The 21,674-nt window shown below is 47.1% G+C and overlaps 1 protein-coding gene across 1 annotated transcript; it reads right to left on the bottom strand.

The window, feature by feature from the left end:
* Nucleotides 1-1,473: 1,473 nt before the first annotated feature.
* Nucleotides 1,474-20,749, bottom strand: CNMD (chondromodulin). Its single transcript, XM_035101312.2, has 7 exons — nucleotides 20,641-20,749; nucleotides 17,777-17,917; nucleotides 11,161-11,301; nucleotides 9,549-9,662; nucleotides 4,786-4,939; nucleotides 4,098-4,306; nucleotides 1,474-2,089 (listed from the first exon to the last, which is right to left on the bottom strand). The coding sequence occupies exons 1-7, from the start codon at nucleotides 20,713-20,715 to the stop codon at nucleotides 1,871-1,873; spliced, it is 1,053 nt and encodes a 350-aa protein (XP_034957203.2). The 5' UTR covers nucleotides 20,716-20,749; the 3' UTR covers nucleotides 1,474-1,870.
* Between the last annotated feature and the right edge of the window lie 925 nt (nucleotides 20,750-21,674).

The raw sequence follows: 21,674 nt of genomic DNA on the forward strand, positions 1-21,674 counted from the left end.
CTGGTACTCTGCTTATTTGTATGAACTGCTTGTATCATAGCCTGTAGATATTTGTATATAGCTCACAATAAATAATGTAAAGTACTACATTTGGGCAAAAAAAAAAATGAAAGGCACAAATACAGGATGGGTGACACCTGGCTTGAGAGCAGTACATGTGAAAAGGATCCAGGAGTCTTGGTAGACCACAAACTTGACATGAGTCAACAGTGTGATGCGGCAGCTAAAAAAGCCAATGCAATTCTGGGCTGCATCAATAGGAGTATAGCATCTAGATCAAGGGAAGTAATAGTACCACTGTATTCTGCTCTGGTCAGACCTCACCTGGAGTACTGTGTCCAGTTCTGGGCACCACAGTTCAAGAAGGATACAGACAAGCTGGAACGTGTCCAGAAGAGGGCAACCAAAATGGTCAAAGGCCTGGAAACGATGCCTTATGAGGAACGGCTTAGGGAGCTGGGTATGTTTAGCCTGGAGAAGAGAAGGTTCTGGAGAAGAGGTCATGTTCAAATATATAAAAAGATGTCATATAGAGGAGGGTGAAAGGTTGTTTTCTGCTGCTCCAGAGAAGCAGACACGGAGCAATGGATTCAAACTACAAGAAAGAAGATTGCACCTAAACATTAGGAAGAACTTCCTGACAGTAAGAGCTGTTCGACAGTGGAATTTGCTGCCAAGGAGTGTGGTGGAGTCTCCTTCTTTGGAGGTCTTTAAGCGGAGGCTTGACAGCCATCTGTCAGGAATGCTTTGATAGTGTTTCCTGCTTGGCAGGGGGTTGGACTGGATGGCCCTTGTGGTCTCTTCCAACTCTATGATTCTGTAAGGGGGAGGGGCTTATAGGGAACAGCCCCCCCCTCATCAGATTGAGTTCCTCTCAGAGCAGTAAGTCCAGCAGCAGATCAGATTACAGGAGTCAGGAAGCAGAGAGGGAGGGAAGAAGCTCTAGCAGCGTCAAAGAGCCTCAACACCGAGTAGAGAAGGAGGCAGCTGGGGAGGAAATGACGGGAGAGCAGTCAGAAGGATGGCCCTTCCCTCCGAAGCCTGAATTGAGGCTCACGGCACCCCGTAGGACAAGAGGGAGGTGCTTTGGGGTTCCCAAGCTGTTATGTTGGGCGTGAAACAGAAAGAAGCCATTGCGAGGTTCTGACTCGGACTTGGCAGACATGTTTTCCAGACTCTTTGCACTGTAAATAGAATGCACAATAAAAACACCTTAAAGACAAGCAGGTGTGGAGCGTCGTTACTCAAGAGCAGCCGCAAGAACCTCTGAAAGATTCTAGTAAATATACTGCAGTGAAGAACCTGAGACTTTGAGCATCTCTGCTAAATCACCGTGGAAGAATCTGTGACACCCACATCCCCCCCCCCTCCAGCTGCTCAGTGAGAAAAGTGTTGTAATTGGTTTCTGACAGCTTAGAATCAGCTTCTTAATTATCCTCTGGTTCTATATGAATACAACAAAGAACAGCTTCACTTTTTATTTATTTGTCAAGTGCTACATAGTTGAAAGCTACTCCCCGAAGCATTAGGTCTAGTAATCTAATTGGACAAATGTTCACATCTATTTCATAACAGACAGCTTGGGCAGGAGAGGATGAATTTTTAAGGGCAGAGGAGTTGATCTGGCTCAGAATGTATAAGATTTCTTTTTTATTTTTCACTTTCAGCAGGTCTTGGAGGTGATTATTTTCAAGAAGGCTTCTAGGTTTCCAATACTTTATTTGTAAAACTAATAAAACATTAACATGAGGTTTTAACTTTACTTACATCTACATCAGCCAGTGTCATTTTCTGGGGTAATTTAACATACATACAAACAGAGGCCCTTGCAGAGATATTCTTGCTTCTCCTCCTGCACTTCCCTCTTCCTTCACACCACCCCCAAGATGCGAGCAACCCACCAGCTGCAGGGCATGATCAGCCGGCAAGCAGACCGGCAGCCTTGGTAGTTATAAGGCCACGGGTAATATCCCAGGAGAGGCTCACAGATCCGCTGGCAATGTGTGTAGCTCCGCCGGCACTCAATGCAGCAGACTCCTTCATGGTCTAGCCGTGGGTCAAAGGTCATCCCTTCACCCCCTTCCAGCTGCTGAAAGTTGAAATATAACAAGCACAGTTTTTCAGTGGTATATTTCATCATGTATCATAAAATAGCAAGAATTCACCATGAGCATAATTCACAGATTCAGTTGCTCTTAAATTGGATTTCAAAGAGGATGTAGCTGACCTCTAGATTCCAGCCTGATCTTTAGAAGTATAATACTGAAACTGATTTACTTGTTTTCAGCCACTCAAGCCTTATTCGGTTGTACACTTAAGTGAGGAATGCAATGGGAAAGTAGTCCTATTACAGCAGCAGGTGCTGAGAAAGTCAGTGTAACTTCTTAATAGTGAAATGTGAGTGGTGATTGGGGAAACGGGCCTTGGGCAAGCAGCATGGGCATAGAACAGTGATGGCCAAACTTGGCCCTCCAGCTGTTTGGGGACTACAACTCCCACCATCCCTAGCTAACAGGACCAGTGGTCAGGGATGATGGCAATTGTAGTCCCAAAACAGCTGGAGGGCCAGGTTTGGCCATCACTGGCGTAGAGGGTCTCTTTGATGGTGACTAGAACATTATGCAACCCGCCTCCCAATAATTGAGTTTCCTTTAAATTAGCAGATCAGTGCAGTTTCCCATTGACTGAGTTTCTTCAATTTAACACAGCAAATGCTTTCAGCTACTGACTACTGCTTACAGAGAGGTAGTTATAGTAGAACTGAGAGAAAATGGATGATCAGGAGAGAGAAAGTTGGGGGTGAAGCACAGAGGGGAAACCAGGGCAACATTTACCCTTCTGAAGTTGATCTCAGCTTTCCAGGGTCCTTGGATAAGGAGGGCAGCAGTGATATGGAGAAACATCTGGTTAAGCCAGGCACCCCCAAACTGCGGCCCCCCAGATGTTTTGGCCTACAACTCCCATGATCCCTAGCTAACAGGGCCAGTGGTCAGGGATGATGGGAATTGTAGTCCCAAAACAGCTGGAGGGCCAAGTTTGGCCATGCCTGGGTTATGTTGTTGGCTAGTATTTGTTTTCCTGGCAGGTGTTCATCTTTGCTCTTTGCTGACTTGGTTAATCTTATTTTTTAAAAGAAATAGTGAAAGAACTATGAAGAGAATGCATATCATGTTACCACAAATAGGCTGCCTTTTCACTTGCCAACTGCATTTTTGTCAGTATCTTCTGTTATCTGACAGAAAACGCAATTTATTATTAATTAATATAATGCGCTAATTTTTATCTTGTATCCCCCCTTAAACTCAAACCACTGAGATTAACTTTTGAGGACTGTACAGGATTATTGCAATAACTGGCACAGTTGGCTTTTTGCCAAGAGCTTCCTGTGGAAACTAGGTCCACCATACACTTCAGTCAGGCTGCTGCATGTGAAAGACTGGTGGAAAGGCGGGTCCAATACTGAAATCCCTAGAGGCGTTTCACCTCAGTTTTCTGTTCCAAGACCCCGAGAATGAGCTAGTTCTGCCGTGGTCCCCTCATGCATCCTGGTCAGCTATCAGATGCTGGTTTTTCATATTCCTGCCTCTTGGTTAGTGTGTCAGATTCCAGAGATGCCTTTGTGTGTGGACAGGTATAGGAGGGAAGGCCCCTTCTCACATGCTCTGCCCAGCCATCGAGGGGAAAACATGGAGCACCTTGGGCAGAGCTACAGAGTTTGGCCCTGATCCTTGCTCTTGTGCTGTCTTCCCTTTTCTCTTGTTGCTTACAAGCACCCAGATGCAGTCCATGTCCTTCCAGGAACCAATTATGGGGTGTTTCATTTTTTTGCCTACTGTAAACAGATGCTCCCTCCTTGTCATGCAGAAGGCTCAGCAATGTATTTTTCATCGGAAATACAATCCTAACTGCACAGAGTAGAAACCTCGGCTCACCTAAGTCAGTGACTGGCTGACCGCTCTCTCCTGGCTCAACTGTTTGGTCAGGACCAGAAGATGGAAGAATGAGGCGGTTTCAGAACGCCCCGTTCTGTAGAAGCGCCTGGGGAGATGCACATTGACCAAGAGTGCAGATGTATTCCATTGCTAACAAATACTCACATGGTAAGGATTGTCTGGGTTAAAGGCTGGCTGGGTGTCCTGCTCAGAAGTCCGGGTAGCGTTAGACTGCCATCTACGCTGCTGAGTCCGCTGGGTGGTTCGTGGCCTCGTATTCACCTCTTCAGCAGCTGCGTTGGACTGATCCAGAGCCAAGTTTGACTGAGCTTGGCGTGCTTTCCGCGTAGCTTCTCTCTTTTTTCTCCGCCCGACTGCAGACAGACATTGGGGTACATGACTCATTTAAATAGGTTCAGCTAAGCGCTGGTTGAAAGAACCCACTAGGCTAAAGGAGTTGAAATTCAATTACTTCCTTTGTCCAGCAATGTTCTTTACACGGGTGCATCACGCATAACAGCTGCATCTCTAAACAACAGATCAAGTGCCTCTGCACCACTGGGGAGGCTGGAGGGGCTCCAAATCCCGACGACAGCAGAAAAATAGTTTGTCTTTTTTCTACACTAAAAAGTGCCAAATGTAACCTTTCCTCATAGGGTCTATGTGGCTCTCAGAACAGATGGCACTGGGCTGGATAGCCAAGGGCTCTGATTCAGTATAAGCCAGGAGACTGCCTTGTCTGGCTCTAGGATCTCCTCAGGCCTCCCCCAGAATGAAATTAATTTGGATGGGCAAAGGTGGCTCAAGTCTAGGATTTAAAGGAACTGGGTGCACTCTGTTAAATAGATGTTACCTTTTGGATAGGATGGGCGAAGCCAGAATATCTGTAGATCTCCACAGAGCTCTAAAATTTTGGGACTCAGAAAATTTTTGTTCTTTATGGGTTGACCTGCAGTGACCCATATTAGCGAATTTTCAGCAAATTTAGCTGGCATAATTTCACCTTCCTGTAAAAGGAGATAAACAAATCTGTTAATTTGACAAAAGGTATGGTATGTGTTGCATGTGAAATTGGGTGCTAATAATAGTCAAGGATTCAGCAAAGAAAGAACATTTCAGGTTACTTTCATTCTTTCCAATTTCAGTTCCATTTGAGATTAGCTGTTACCAGGAGCTGGTCTTATTAGGTTTAAGGGAAAGAGTGAAATTGGCTTCACTTTTTTAAAAAGACACTTTAAAACATTTTTAAAGGGTGTTTTCTTGGCGGGATTATTAACTGTTTAGGGATCCCTCAAGTGCGTAAAAGCTATGACAACGTGTGTTCTGGCTGCAGTAATGATGAAGTTATTCAGTCATGGAAGATTTTGGGTGCCATCATGATGCTATCACCTCCATAGTATCCTGCAGGTTGAAAAATCAATTTGCACACATCTCCGACCAAGAATCTTGCACACACTACATGGCTGTTAGTTATGTGCTTCTCTCACTTACTCCCTGGAACAACTTGAATTATGAATTTTGCTTTTCTGTCTAGAATTATGTGCACTGTTTCTAGAAGACAGAAACCTCAGGACTGAGTGTTCATGAGGAGCTCAGTTCAGCTGGAATTCTGTGCATGCCCCAGAACTGTGAGGGAGATTAGGCAGTGGAAGCCCCTGCACTGCAAGTCAGCACGGATCCAGGCATACATATATATATATATATATATATATATATATATATATATATACACACACACACACACACACACACACACACACACACACACACAAAAATAACATACAAATAAATCTTACAATTCATAACCTTTTCTAAACAGCTTTGGATGACTTTCCCCAAACCCTCCCATCTGAATTTCAGTTCTAATCATCTTTGACCGTTTTCAAAATTTAAACTTAGTCAACTTTTTACACTATAACATCCTAAAACTTAACCTACATCCTACAGTCACACCAAAAGCCTAAGCGCACGAATCCAGGCATATATATGGCAGACAGAAGCATTCGGCTGAGATGATTCCCCCAGCCCAGGGCCAGGAAATCATCTCATGTGGATGAATGGGAGCTGGCTGGGCTGGCAAGGTGTCCCAAGAAACTCTATTTTCAAAGAAAAACTCAGAATAAAATTAAAGGCAACCAGGTGCCGGGAAAGAGGCACTTTTGCTAGCCACTCTGGTGGGGGTTCTGGGTCCCACAGTTAAGGGAAGACCTTAATGGGAGCAAACACAACCTGGTGCTGGATTAAAGGAGGCCACAATTTTATTGATTACAGTGCAACAGGCTTGGCATCGCCACTGGACATTCACCCACATGATCAACTGCCACGCTTTGCTGCCTTTGGACAACGGGTGTTGACCATTTGTTGAGGCTGACCATGGCAGGAACTGCTTCTGGTGAACCTCCTCTGGTCACTGGTGGGGGGCACTGTAGCCCGTCAGCCTCTGTGCTGAGCCTTTGCTCAGAAATCGCCACCCTCCACGATCCTGGAAGAGGCGGGGGGAGAACGCCTGGGGCCAGACGCCAAAGGGGCAGCATACCCTCCAACATTTCTCAGATGAAAATGTCCCTATTTTCATCTGAGGAATGTTGGGTGGTATGCTGGTGTTTGAAAGCACAAATGCACAGGATGGGTAATTCAGTCAACCTAACGCCTTTGCAGAAACACTAAACTTTCCTCGTTTCATGACTCTTCTGACTGTCTCTGTTACTTTAGTGTTGCATTTCAACAATTTTTGCACTTACAGCAGAAGAAAAGCACAGGATTATATCCTGTCTTGGTGCACATTTCATTGTAGTAGATATTGAATATAAAATGGCCAATTAAACTAGCATTTGCAAAAACCAGAAAGTGGTTTATTTCCAGTAGGAGGTAATTTGGTTTTCTGGAGTCCACTCCACCCCCACCTCCGCATCCATTCAGTTATTTTTATTTCTAAAAAGCTTTCACAGATTATTTTTATTATTATTTTAAAATGGCAAAAGAAGGGGATAAAACCTTTTTTAAAAATATCACTAGCTAGAGAGCCTAGGAGCCAGTTACAAAATCAATAATGGCATTGTGCAAACAACTTGGCTAAATAAAAACTGATCTAGTGTGTGGTACTTAAAGTGATCTCAGAGGGCAATCTGAATTTTATCCTCTGCTTCCATTTTAGTGTTTCCTGCAGTGCAACTACAGAATAGCAGCTCTCTTGTGTAAAAAATAATAATATTTGGATTCTTTCAAGTTTCTAGTTCAATCAGTGCCATTTTCCAACACTGCTTTGAAGATGAGAATGAAAAGACCTCCAGGGGGCACTTCCAAACGAAGGCTCTCTCTCTTTAACTTGCACTGCAAGCTTTGGGTCAATATAATTGCTTTCACTGAACAAGACTTTTAATCAGAGCTATCATATTAGCTTAACAGTGGAACTGGAAGCTGTATCCAGTCCAAACCAAATCTTTCACAGTATCATAAAATGGATCTCTAGGGTGATTAAACCTAACCTCATATTCTGAGGTTCCAATGCACACTATGCACCTCATATTCTCACTAAAATTTAAACCATTCCTAATTGGTGCATCCTAAAGAAACTTCTGACTACCCAGTTCCCTCAGTGGCAGGAAACAATTCCCCCTGCAACGCTTCTCTCTCATGCCTTCCATGCCAAAAGCTCTCTCATTTGCTCAGTCCCCCCCCCCCTGCAGTTTTCCTACTGGCCATAAGCATAGCTGCCAAGTTATCCCTTTTTTAAAGGGATTTTCCATTATGCTGAATAGGCTTCCTCGCGAGAAAAGGGAAAACTTGGCAGCTATGGCCATAAGGCTCCAAGGACATCATTAATGAAGGAGGTCATCTTCAGCCAGCTGGGTCTTGGCTCAACTAGGCTCAGCTGAGGTCAAGTCCCCAACCCTGGCTCAGCCCAAGAAACACTTGCTCGGCTGGGGCCCAAAAAGAGACGTTCTGGGGGTGCAATGCAGGTGGGACCAGGGATTGCGCTGGGGCTCAGGTGGATCCTAAGCCTGTTCAACTTGGTCATGTAACCTGGCACAGAATTGTTTTAAAGACTTGTTTTCCTTCTGTCAGGCTTGGGCAAAGCAGCAACAGAACTGGCCGGGCTTCAGGGTGAAGGAAGAGGATCCTGGTGAGGGGTTCAGCTGGGAGTGGGTCACCCGGGAGCAAGCTGGGGATGGGGAAGGAGAGGTGGGGTTATAGAGGATAATGAGGGGACAGAGGCCAGTGCACAGGAAGCCGAGCAGCGGGACCCAGACCCAGAGAGGCCCCCCTCCCCACAAACAGCGGGTGGGACACTCCAGGAAGCAGAGGCAGGTCAGAGTCTGCAACCTAGTTCACTAGCTGGCCAGGTAGGGAAGGAGGCCTGCAATTTCTCAGCTGGGGCAAGCAGAGAGCAGGTGAGGGTCAGACACAGTGTCCGAAGGCAGCAGAGGGAGCTGCTTTCTCTGCTCAACTGCCATGTTGAGGGACCTCGCCTGGGATTAGCCTTGGACCTTCCCAGGTTTCTACTTTGAGAATGACGGCTGAACTACTATCTTGGCTTCCTTGGACTTGGACTGACTCTCTGCTGTGTTTCCTGATCTTTGGGCTTGGCTTGTGTGCATTGGCTTCTGGACTTGGGACTTCATCTTGGCACACTGTCTGCAGGTGGGCCAGGGGATTAGGACCCAGCAGTCCCACTCTGCAGAGAGGGCTTTGGATCTGGTGTAAATTTAGATGGGCTTCCCTTGCACTGACTTGCTTCACGGCAGCTTCTTGTGCGTAGGATCAGAGCCAGCCTGCCCACTGGTCCAGAGACCAACTGCAGAGCCCGGCAATGCGTTTGCTTCTTTTGGTGTTTCAAGCCATGGCATACAGGCACAGTCCTGCTGGTGGCAAGGATCAGCCTGCTTCCAAGGCAAACAAGCCAAGGCACGGAGGAGGAGGAGGAGGAAGGGGGCTCAGGCTGCCCTGGGTGCCTGCCCAGTCCTGTCTGCTGCCAGGCAGAAGCTGAGAGGAACCAAGAGGACAGCTCAAGCCCCTCCTGTGCACCGTTACAGAAGGGGGGGGCAGAGCTGGCTCATCCATTAGTCAGGGCGAAGCAGCTGCTCCAGGCAGCAGAAGCTTAAGAGAAAGCTCCCCACCTGCCCCACCACTTCTGCCGCCTCTGGACCCCCCCCCCAACTTGCCAAGTTCAGCCAGAGGTGGGTGTTCTGCAAGGTCTTGGTGCTTGTCTTCTCCACTCCAGGGGGGGGGGTGGAACAAGTAGCAACACCTCATTCCAGAGGCGTTCTGGTGGCGGGGGGGGGGGGGGGCAGGAGGCAGCACATTTCCCTTTCGCCTCAGGTGGTGAAATGGGATGGGCCACCCTTGAGGGGGAGCACCTCTAAGCGCCAGTCCCAAGGCCTTTCACTGAGCACCTCTCCTGGAATATGCCAGGCAGCAGCAGCAGAGCTTAGCCCAAAAGGGAGGAGCACCTTCAAGAGCAGCCCAAACCTTCCCAAACCTTCCCAGCTGCTTTTTGGTGTTTTCACACTTCCCCTCACACTTCCCATCACAAAGCCTTTCTAAATCCCTTGCACTTGACAAGCCTTCAAACATAGCTGTGTCGTCAGTGTAAGCATATTTTTGGTGACTACCTACCAGATCCAAAGAAAGTCTCTCTTTGATCATTGCACTGACTTCAGGGATGTGAGATTTAGCTTGGGCTTTAATGTAGCATTTTTCTCCTCCAGAAAAACGAATTCCACTTACGCCCTAGAAAGACAGACATTTATGTTATTAACATAAATGGTTGAGGTGCCCACCTAACTGCTGCAAGATACAAAAGTGCTTTTAACATAAAATGATTTGCTTCCCACTAAAAAAGACCCAAAGTTATTCACTACCAAGTAAAAAGTACAGTAATAAAATAGTATTTTAAAAGATTTAACAATGCAATTATATCCCCAGTACTCTCGTATAAAAGTACCTACTTCAACCTTACACCTCCAGCAAATATTACTAGCCCCTCTATACATCTTAGCCAATTTTGACGGGGTGAGATGCCCCCCACCCCCCACCCACCCCATATCCCCAGTACTCTCAAATGACCAGGAAAATGAAGACTTTCCAGGAACCAAAATATTGACAAGGGAGGTCTCCCTAGAGATAGCATTCCACAAACAGTCAGCTACTTCAGAGAAGGCATTTCCTCTCAACATAGAAGGGCCTCAGGGTCTGGGAATCATAGAATCATAGAATAGAATCATAGAACCAGTGTTATATGTTCACACATTCTTGTCACAGTTAACATTCAAACAGCCACATTTTGCACTAGCTGTTATTTCCAAACCACCTTAAAAGGCAGTCCCATGTACAACACATTGCAGTAGCCTAACCTGGAGGTTATCAGAGCAAAGGCCATTACAGCTGGCTATTCCCATCTAGATAGGGCTGCAGTCAGGCTTCCAGCCCAAGCTGGTAGAAGGCCCTCAGTGCCACTCAGGCCACTTGTGTCTCCAATGACATGACTGGATCCAGGAGTAGCTCCAAGCGGTGAACCTGCTTCTTCCAAGGGAGTGTAACCCCATCCAGAACTAATCTTGCTCATCTGGGCACAGGAACCGCCCCCTCACAATGTCTTAAGTCTTAGCTGGACTGAGCGTCAGTTGTTGGTTCTCATCCAGTCCATTAGCAAGGTCAGGCACTGTTCCAGCACAGCAGTGCCCTGTTCTCCGTGCTCACAGTCTTCACAGAAGGATTCAATGGTCAGTGGTATCATAGGCCATTGGAGAGGCCAAGGAGAATAATCAGAGACGCTTTTACCTCCCCCCTCCCCAGCATTTTTGATTAAGTGCTCAGAGGTTCTATTTACAATCAAGTGGCATATAATTTTTGTTAAATGATTTTTTGAAAATTCTGTACATGGCAGCCAAGGTGGACCCCAACTGAAATGAACAGTGAGCCTAATAAATAATTTCCATGTCCATCGGAGAGTTCTTCTCTCTTCTTCCCCACCCACTGCTGCCTTGGTGCTTTCACTCCAAATGCAACCTGAGGGGAATGCCACTGGTTTGCCAGGCCTGGGAGCCAAGCCAAGAGTGGGCTGCAACAATGACTTAGAATGGAAGGCAAGAGGTGGAGGGGTGTGTGTCAAATTTTGGCATCATACAGGGCACTGCTGAAATTTGAAAGCCCAAACTTCACCACTGCTTCCTCCATTCCTTCTTGGGATACTCCCCCCTCCAAAAAAAATTCAGCCAACCATACTTACATTCTGAAAATCGTGAACTTCAATAGCCTCTTCCCCACCACCTCCAGTTTTAAAGGTTTCCAGGTTGTTCCCAGGATCTATTTCCATTGACACCTCTTGTGCCTTCCCATTAATACTCATCATGTAATGGATATTGTAGACCTAGGATTGAAAAGGGGGGGAAAGACTTTGGTAGAAACCTAACTAACTAGATCTGGTATCAAAGACTACAGGTTAGATGTTCTACTAGGATGGCTCTCAAAATGTTATCGTCCCAAAACTCATGATGCGTCAAATCCTCACTTGCTATTCTTGTCTGTACTGAGAGATGGTGATTTGAATGTGAAGGGGTTTTCTTTGGCTTCATTGTCATGGTCAGATCCTGGTGAGGTTTAGATAGCCAGTTACCATTTCATCTGCGAGAAAGATAACTCTGCCTGCTTTCCAGCCATTAGAATGGTTCACCCCTAGATGCTGATGAAATCCAAGGGCCAAAAAGTTTCAGGATGCAAGGCAGGCCCTCCTGCTGAAGTCTTAATCACACTATGGAATATGCAGATTACTACCAACTTCTATGACCTTAAAATGTTTTCAAGAGGTAACAGAAAGGCAATGTCCAATTATAGTAAAGCTAAATAAGTTAAATTCAAGGCTGACAGATACCTTCTATGGTCCTTGATGCCCAGTTGCATCATGTGAGTGATGTCTTAGTGCACCCTCTGGGACCTTTTATGCCTTGGGCACTTGCCCAAGGTTTAGGGCAAAGGCTTAGGGTTGTGGGAAACCATTATGGCCTTCTCCAACCTGGTATCCTCCAGGTGTTTTGGACTAAAACTCCCAATATGGTGGCTGGGACTGAAGGGCGTTGTAGTCCTAAATATCTACATGGCACTATGTTGGGGAAGGCTGTCCATGTGCAAGTAAAAGGCTCCATCTGCCCCATAATGGTTTTCTGCAATGTGGCACAAAATTATATGTGCAAACTGTCCAAGAAGATTGGTACTCCTGCTATTGGGCTGCATCTTTTTTTTTTTTAACCATCTTTGGACTCAGCCAATATGGCCAACTATCGCCCAGTCTCAAATCTCCCATTCTTGGGCAAGGTGATTGAGTGGGTGGTTGCTGAACAACTCCAGGCATGCCTGGAAGAAGCGGACCATTTGGATCCCTTCCAGTCGGGATTCAGGCCTCATCATGGGACTGAAACTGCCTTGGTCACACTGGCTAATGATCTCTGGCGGGCTAGGGACAAAGGTGAGAGCTGTTTCCTAGTCCTGCTGGATCTCTCAGTGGCTTTTTACACCATCGACCATAACATCCTTGTGGACTGTCTAGAGGAGCTGGGAGCTGGGGGCACTGTTATACAGTGGTTCCGCTCTTTCCTCCTGGTCCGTGTTCAGAAAGTGGTGTTGGGGGATGAGTGTTCAGACCCCTGGGCTCTCACTTGTGGGGTGCCTCAGGGCTCAGTCCTCTCCCCCATGCTTTTTAACATCTATATGAAGCCACTGGGAGAGATCATCAGGGGGTTTGGGCTGGGTGTTCATCAGTATGCAGATGATACCCAGCTCTACCTCTCCTTTAAATCAGAACCAGTGAAGACAGTGAAGGTCCTGTGTGAGTGCCTGGAGGCGGTTGGAGGATGGATGGTGGCTAACAGATTGAGGTTGAATCCTGACAAGACAGAAGTACTGTTTTGGGGGGACGGGATGGGCAGGTGTGGAGGACTCCTTGGTCCTGAATGGGGTAACTGTGCCCCTGAAGGACCAGGTGCGCAGCCTGGGAGTCATTTTGGACTCACAGCTGTCCATGGAGGCACAGGTCAATTCTGTGTCCAGGGCAGCTGTCTATCAGCTCCATCTGGTACGCAGGCTGAGACCCTACCTGCCTGTGGACTGTCTCACCAGAGTGGTGCATGCTCTAGTTATCTCTCGCTTGGTCTACTGCAATGTGCTCTACGTGGGGCTACCTTTGAAGGTGACCTGGAAACTACAACTAATCCAGAATGTGGCAGCTAGACTGGTGACTGGGAGTGGCTGCCGAGACCATGAACACCAGTCCTGAAAGACCTGCATTGGCTCCCGGGTCTGAGCACATTTCTGAGCACAATTCAAAGCGTTGGTGCTGACCTTTAAAGCCCTAAACAGCCTTGACCCAGTATACCTGAAGGAGCGTCTCCACCCCCATCATTCAACCCGGACACTGAGGTCCAGTGCCGAGGGCCTTCTGGCAGTTCCCTCTCTGCAAGAAGTGAGGTTACAGGGAACCAGGCAGAGGGCCTTCTCGGTGGTGGTGCCTGTCCTGTGGAATGCCCTCCCACCAGATGTCAAAGAGATAAACAACTATCTGACTTCTAGAAGACATCTGAAGGCAGCCCTGTTTAGGGAAGTTTTTAATGTTTGATGTTTTACTGTGTTTTTAATATTCTGTTGGAAGCTGCCCAGAGTGGCTGGGGAGGCCCGGCTAAATGGGTGGTGTATAAGTAATAAACTTCTTCTTCTTCTTCTTCTTCTTCTTCTTCTTCTTCTTCTTCTTCTTCTTCTTCTTCTTCTTCTTCTTCTTCTTCTTCTTCTTCTGCCTGAAGAATACCCCCCCCCCCAACCTACACGCCAAGTTTGAGGGGAAATGTTGTTTTAAAGAACTCCTTCTGGGACTCTGTTTCAGTTTTAGTGCTTTTAAAACATTAACTGATAAGAAAGGGTTAAAGCAGGACATCTAAATATCAAAGTTTGCCATTATAAACCTGGCACAAATTATTTAAATGTCAGGATATATGTGTGGTTGGAATTACTGCCTGGGCTCTTTTGGGAGGAAGGATGGGATATAAATTCAATGAAATAAAAAAAATTGGCACCTGGATGCTGCTGGATGCTAGATTTCAAAATGTTTCTTTTGCCATTTCATCCAGTTATCCATGTGGGATAAATCAGCCTCATACAACCAACATGCTTAACTCTATTCTTGCATGAAGGGGTTAAGACCATAGAGTAAGCTGTCCTTCCAGGCTTAGCTAGGTCACTCTCCCTCACCTTGGGAAAAAGGACTACAGTGGTACCTCTACTTACAAATGTTTCTACTTACGAATGGAGCTCTGTCCACCATCTTGGATGCAGTTTAGATAGGATTTTTTCTACTTACAAATTTTTAGATAGGGTTGCTTCTACTTACGATTTTTTTCTCCCAATGCATTCCTATGGGATTCAACTTACAATTTTTTTCGACTTACGAATGTGCGTTTGGAACGCATTAAATTTGTAAGTAGAGGTACCACTGTACCAAACACTTTGCTCTCTCTCTCCCACCATATGAAACCTACCAGTAAGGAGGTCTTAACTGGATGCTCCAAGCTTAGGCTGTGTGGCTTAAACCAGTGTTTCTCAACCTTTTTTGGGCCACAGCACACTTGTTCCGTGAAAAAAATCACGAGGCACACCACCATTAAAAAAGTTAAAAAATTTAACTCTGTGCCGCCCTATATTGACTATAATTATGACTGTAAGAAACACTTGCCAATTGCTGTGTTGGTTGCAATCTCCTGTAATAAGGCTTCACAAGCCGTCCGGTGGGTCAGTGTTGTGTATTGGCGGCCGCCAGGCTTGTTTGCATTGAGCTTTGGGAAAGAGGAGGAGAAATATTGCTTTCCGGCGGGTTAGTGCTGATTATTGGCGGCCGCCAGGCACGTGACAATGCAAATCGCCCTTCTCGTCGCCGCACACCAGCCAGAACAGTGGTTGAGAAACGCTGGCTTAAACAAGCCGCCTTTGTGTTTCCACTGTATATATATTTAGAAATTCACAACTTTGGAACTTAAGCTAAACTTCCTGTATTTTCTTGATGCTGTATGGAAAAGCACAAGAGCCTCCAAAGAGCTGTAAGTAAACTATTTTCACTTACCAAATGTATGGTCTCTTTGTTTGCTAAGGGAAGTGGGGAACTTAGAAGGGGACATTCTAATTTCCACTCTTTACTTGGCTGCATATTTTCCGATTTTAAATCTCTGCTAGGGCTCACTTACCAAAAAGTATTTTTCCCAAACTTGGGTCAAGGCATCCAAGAAATTCTATTATACCTACCGGTAGTATTTTTCTTTTAACCAAAATATACAAAATTAAAGTCAACAATCCAAACATTTCTAGAGATCCTACTTACTTTAATGTGGAACGCCAGGCCTAGAATGGAGAAAGGGGACCGTGGTGAATTGTGAGCAATTGTGCTTGGATTGTATCTGCTGCGTGCAGATATATCACTTATTTATTTTAATTCCTAGTAGCACCTTCTATTCTGCTATGGCTGTAAAAGAGCAGCAGAGAAGAAATCTCCATGCCAGAATGAGAGGAAATAAAATATCTAAAGACCTTGGCAAACTCCCAGGAAGAAATCTTAAGGCAGTTTGTGTTTCTTATTGAAACTTTGCTGGCTGAATTGTAAATGAAACCTGACAGAATAAGGGACATCTCTGTGTTCAAAACGGAAACATTCGGATCTGGAGTTTTAAAACTGCAGCTTTGTCCACAACACATTGCTGGAGACTAATAATTAAAGCACAAGATCTGCCTTATATACCACAGAAACTCTTGTTGAATTATGTTGTGAATTAGAGGCACAGTAAATAAGGCTCAAAGGGCGTGAGTGGCATTGTGGTCTCTAAACCACAGAGCCTAGGGCTTGCCGATCAGAAGGTTGGCGGTTCAAATGCCCATGATGGGGTGAGCTCCCATTGCTCTGTCCCAGCTCCTGCCAACCTAGCAGTTTGAAAGCATACCAGTGCAAGTAGATAAATAGGTACTGGTCCAGCGGGAAGGTAACCGGTGTTTCCGTGTGCTGCTCTGGTTTGAAAGCACGTCAAAGTGCAAGTAGATAAATAGGTACTGCTCCAGCGGGAAGGTAAACGACGTTTCCATGAGCTGCTCTGGTTTTGGTGTTCCATTGCACCAGAAGCAGCTTAGTCATGCTGGCCACATGACCCAGAAAACTGTCTGCAGACAAACACCGGTTCCCTCGGCCTGTAAAGTGAGATGAGCCCCAGAGTCGTCTGCGACTGGACTTAACTGTCAGGGGTCCTTTACGTTTAAATAAGGTGCCCTAGAAGACACTCTAAAGAAGCCACCCAGTGCAGCACATTTGCCACAGCTACCAGATGGTAACAATAGACCCGAGTTTTCCATTCAGCCTACCCTCCATAGCAGCTATGGGGGCTTTGGCCCCCACAATAAAATATTTGAGGGGACTGAGTCCCCCAAAGTGGACGAGAATTCCATTCAGATAGTGTGTGTGCACTGTGTCATGTGATTGATTCTGCAGGGCTTAAGTGGGCCCCCACAATATTTTATTCAAGCTGGCACCCCTGCTACCCTCTGATTATCAACAAGTTTATTCACTTGGAGAATGAAGGATAACAGACAATTTCCAAAACAAAATTTAAAAAATCCTTCAGCAGTCACGAAATTAAAAGATGCCTGCTTCTTGGGAGAAAAGCAATGACAAACCTAGACAAAGGTCCGTATAGTTAAAGCTATGGTTTTCCCAGTAATGATGTATGGAAGTGAGAGCTGGACCATAAAGAAGGCTGATCGCCGAAGAATTGATGCTTTTGAATTTTGGTGCTGGAGGAGACTCTTGAGAGTCCCATGGATTGCAAGGAGATCAAACCTATCCGTTCTTAAGGAAATCAGCCCTGAGTGCTCACTGGAAGGACAGATTGTGAAGCTGAGGCTCCAATACTTTGGCCACCTCATGAGAAGGGAAGACTCCCTGGAAAAGACCCTGATGTTGGGAAAGATGGAGGGCACAAGGAGAAGGGGACGACAGAGGACGAGATGGCTGGACAGTGTTCTTGAAGCTACAAACATGAGTTTGACCAAACTACGGGAGGCAGAGGAAGACAGGAGTGCCTGGCGTGCTATGGTCCATGGGATCACGAAGAGTCGGACACAACTAGACAACTAACAGGGCCGGCTCTATGTAGCCCCCTGGTGATGCGGTGCGCCAGGGCACCGGGCCAGTAGGCCGGGCGCCGCGCGGCAAAGCCGCGCGGAAACCATGCTGCGCCCTGCGAGGGCAGGGGCGCCAGAGCGATCTCCGCCCCTCAGCGCCAGGGCGCATGATCTGCTCGAGACTGCCCTGATGACTAAACAACAACAACAAAAGTTTGTCATAGGTATGAGCTTTCGTGTGCATGCACACTTTTTCAGATACTTAGTTGGTCTCTAAGGTGCTACTGGTTTTTTTTTTTGTTTGGTTTTTTTTTACTACGTCAGACCAACACGGCTACCTACCTGTAACTAGACAATTTCCAGTGCAGGGTCTGGTTCCACAACTGCTGCTTGTCTTGCATTTTCTTCACACATGAAAAGGTACCAGCATCACATTTACGGATCCTGGCCCCTGAAATGGATCCTAGAAGCACACAGAGTACAGTCCAAGACCTGGCCTTGTTTAAAAAACCAGGTGTCTCCTGCACACAGTCCTTATTTCCTAGAATGGTTTGGGGCACTGTGGGGAGAGCAGCTTAGGGGTGCGTTGGTAGCTTCAGACACTGTTGGTGAATATGGTTAACTTTCATTCATGGCCCAGTCAGAGGTAGCCCTGAGCCCAATGTATCTGATCCAAACAAAATCCAAACAAATCCCTCATTTCTCACCTCTTTGTCAGTCACCTTCCAATAGTAAAAGGCTCCCATGGCCCCCAAGAGTAGGAGGATGGCTCCACCGATAAGCACCATGGCTCCAATCCTGAGCAGCCGCCTTGTACTAGAGGGTTTTGCCATCACAGCTGAGTATGCCTACAGCAGGGTGGGAAGCAAAGGGACTTAAATGAGAGAGGGCAGAGGCCATGCCAAGGCTCCCCATTCGGAGGACGAGCCACGGAGGTTCATATGGGGCACACAAAGCCTTTGCTCAGAGTGAGCCACAATTCCGTCCAGCCCTCTTAAAAATTACAGCAAAAGTACCAAGCAGTCAAGGAAGGGGGTATTTTGAATTTGGGGTGTGCACATGCAGGTCTACACAAGGCTGAGAGAAAAGAAAGAGGGCAGAGGCTCGCATCCAGGAGGATAGGGAGAGGTCAAAGGCTTGTCCACACTGGAGCAAAATGTGGATTTGTGCCTGTCTGCTGTCCATTAGTGGGGGAGGGGTTTGGGTTCAATTATGGCCATTTCAGACTTCCTAAGGTTGAAAAACTCCTCATTAGAGGGGGAAAGTCCAGGGTGTGGAGGACATCATGTGGACACCCCTACATTAATGGGGAGACAGGCAGGTGCAAACCTACCTATTGTTCAGATTTCTACCTACCAGCCCTCCTGTAAGGGAAATGCTCCACTTCCAAACATCTTAATATGATATAAGAAATGAGATACCTGTGCATACACCCACCCACCCAGTAAACCCCTTAGAGGACTGGCCTTTCTGCTTCCAAGGAGAGGTGACAAGTGGAAAGGGAAAAGAGGCACTGGCGTGTTCTGCCATTTGCCACGATGGGTTGATGTTCAAGTTCCATGTATTTCATGAATATTGGATTCAAATCCCACCTCAGCTGTGAACTTACGACATGGCCTTGGGCCAGTCCCTCCATTCTTTCTAGGCAATCTGTTGTGCAGTACAATCTTGAGTAGAAGAAGAAGAGTTTGGATTTGATATCCCGCTTTATCACTCCCCTTCAGGAGTCTCCAAGCGGCTAACATTCTCCTTTCCCCTCCTCTCCCACAACAAACACTCTGTGAGGTGAGTGGGGCTGAGAGGTCCCCAAGGTCACCCAGCAGCTGCATGTGGAGGAGTAGGGATGCGAACCCGGTTCACTAGATTACAAGTCTACCGCTCTTAACCACTACGCCACACTGGCATACTGTATTTATCTGGAAGTAGCAGCTTTACAAAGGGGTAACTGTGTGCTGGGGGTGGGGGTGGGGAGAGAGACGAGCAGCACCTTCCGTTACCATATTTGAAGAAGTACCAAATCCTGTCCCTGGAAGCCATTTTTCCTGGTAGCCTGTTTCCCTCCTAAAGAGCTACTGACGTATGTCTCTGCTCAGGTATGCAGCGAAATGGGCTCCTTCCCTGGCACAGAGCCTTCCTGGCTGTTGAGGTGGTTCTGTGGAATGTTGGCTGCCTGAACATCACAGGCACCTGGTACAGATTGATTGTATCCTGTCAGCTTGGACTTCTGTGATGTTCTCTTGTGGGCCTGCCGCAGAAGATGGCTGTGGCTGCAACACTGGGTGAAGAAGCTGCATGTGAAGCAAGTGGCCACCAGTAGACCATGGAGTGGAGCTTCACCCCATTGCTGTGGGAACATCTGTCCTTCCAGAGTTGTACTGGCTGCCTACTCACTACGGGGCTCAGTTCAAGGTTTTGCCAATGCCCTGATGCCCTTTGCAAAGTGACACAGGATGGGGCCTCTGGAAGGCAATTAAAGTTCCATCTTTTTCAGGTGGGCATTTGATGGAGGACTTAGATTAGATTTGGCTCCTTTTAGTCCTTTGCTGAACTGCTTGGTTGCATGGGTTTTCTAAATGTGTTTTCGTGTGCTGCTCTGAGATGCTTCTGGATAAGGGATGGTATAAAAATAATAGAGAAATGATTCACAATGATCAAGAAAACTAAGCTCTGAAGAAATCCCTTGCTGGATCAGACCCAGTTCCAGGTTGTCCAGCACCTTACCCAAATCAGCTTTTCCAGCATGTTCTTTTCTTTTCCACTAATGACTGCTGGTTCCCCACATCCTTGTGCTTTGATCCTGACGTCCAGCTGAAGGTCCATGGGGCCACGGAGGGGGGGGAATGGGGGAGAGATCTGAATCCCACAGGGTGGAATGTAGGTGCAGCACCATCATTTGGGAGGTGTGCGTGTGGGAGCTTGTATTTTGATGCTGGTGGGCCTTTGGGTGCAGTGCAGACCCAAGTTAACTAGCTTGCTGTAGTATTTGGAGCAGAGGTTTGCCTGTCCTGGCTGTGTCAGAGAGGTTCCAACTAAAACTAGACTTTCTTCCACCTGGCCAGTTGCCCAATCAGCCAACTGTGCGCCAGGTATTTTTTCTGATTTGCATTGGTCTTTTTTTTGGGGGGGGGGGCAGGCCAGAAGTGCCTTAGCCGATGCACTTTGCACAAGAACTGCCTGGAGCATTATTCAGTGCCAAAATGGAGTGGGGGGGGGAGTAGAAAGAGGAAGAAGTGAATCGGGTTCCTAAGTGAGCGACCCTCCTTCCCTTTTCCCCAAGAAGCAGAAGAAGAGACCCCCTGTCAGTTTTTGCCATTGTGTGAGACTTCTGAGGAAAGACCCCCCCCCAGCTCCTTGGCCAGGGGAGGGAGAGAACAGTTGGCTTTCTCTTCCCGGGAAAGAAAGTCCCGTCCCGTCCCGTCCCGCCCCCGCCCCCTGCATTCCCCCCCCCCCCCCGAGCCCTCCGAAATCGCCAGACAGTGCTCCGTCTGTAAGGTAGAAGCAGGACTTTTTGCCAAAGGAAAAAGTTTCCGCCAGCCAAGGGGGCAGAAGGGGAGCGGAGAGCCGTACTCACGGGGGGCATCGGGGCGGGCTCCGCGTCCTCCGGCTCGGCCAGGGCGATGGGCACCTTCTCCAGCCTCTCGGCCATCCTTTCCGCGTCTCGGGCGGCTCTGCCTGCGGCTCCTGCGGGAACCTCGACAGCACCGGCGCGCAGGGAGGCGGCGCATCTGGCAAGGGGCGTTTCCAGAGGGTAGAAAAGGGGCGCTTGGGGTCTTTAGGTTTCTAAACTAAACTTTTTTATATATATTTTTTTTTAAAAAAAAAACCACCTCCCCAGCCTGTTGAATCCAGCTGTGCCACAGGAACATACGTGGTCTCATAAGCAGGAGCTGTCAAAGTTTCCGCAGAACGTGAGGAATTGTTCCAAAACTGTGTCGAGGGAGGGACGGTGGGGGGCTCCGCTGCAATTCCCGGGGGGGGGGAGGAAGAGAGTGGGGGTTATCGCAACACCCGGAGCCTTGCTCTTTAATTGGCCAGGAGAAAGGAACTCTGCTTATGCTCAGAAGCACTCTTCTATATTTTCCCATGGCATATTTTTAGATAAGTTGAGTGACACTGTGCAGAATGCGAAATAGCTCTGCTAAATAGGTGCAGCTGAAGATGGAGAGTGTTATGTACTAAGCTTGGATCCTAGAACAATAGGCAAGTAGGATCCTAGAATGCAACAACTGATTGGCCTGCAGGAAAAGACCGATCAGGCTCCAGGAGGGAAGCAGAATCAGCCAATCAGGCGGGACTCATTGGGGGGCATTTCATTCACTGTTTTACAAGCTGCAATAAAGAGCATGAAGTCACTACAGGACTCCCAGTATATTTCAGGGAGGTGGGGGGGCATAATATTCTGGCTTGGGGGACTTTGTCAAAATAGTAAAATGTGGGTTGGACAAGGTAACTGGTAGGTTGATTTGTAGCTCATTGACTGACAGAACCCAAAGAGTTCCTCGTCATCCTGGAAAAAAGTGACAAGGATTCTCTTTGTCCTGGGCCCATTATTGTTTAACATCTTTATAAATGATTTGGATGAAGGAATTGAGGGGATGCTCTCAT

Source organism: Zootoca vivipara, chromosome 8 (genome assembly GCF_963506605.1).
Source record: "Zootoca vivipara chromosome 8, rZooViv1.1, whole genome shotgun sequence".
NCBI lineage: Eukaryota > Metazoa > Chordata > Lepidosauria > Squamata > Lacertidae > Zootoca > Zootoca vivipara.

Coding starts and splice junctions, on each gene's coding strand:
- CNMD (XM_035101312.2), bottom strand. CDS start 20,715: ATGGCCGAGAGGCTGGAGAAGGTGCCCATCGCCCTGGCCGAGCCGGAG. Junction 17,918..20,640: donor AGCCCGCCCCGATGCCCCCC/GTGAGTACGGCT, acceptor ACCCTGCTGTAG/GCATACTCAGCTGTGATGGC. Junction 11,302..17,776: donor GGAAGGTGACTGACAAAGAG/GTGAGAAATGAG, acceptor TTTCAATCCTAG/GTCTACAATATCCATTACAT.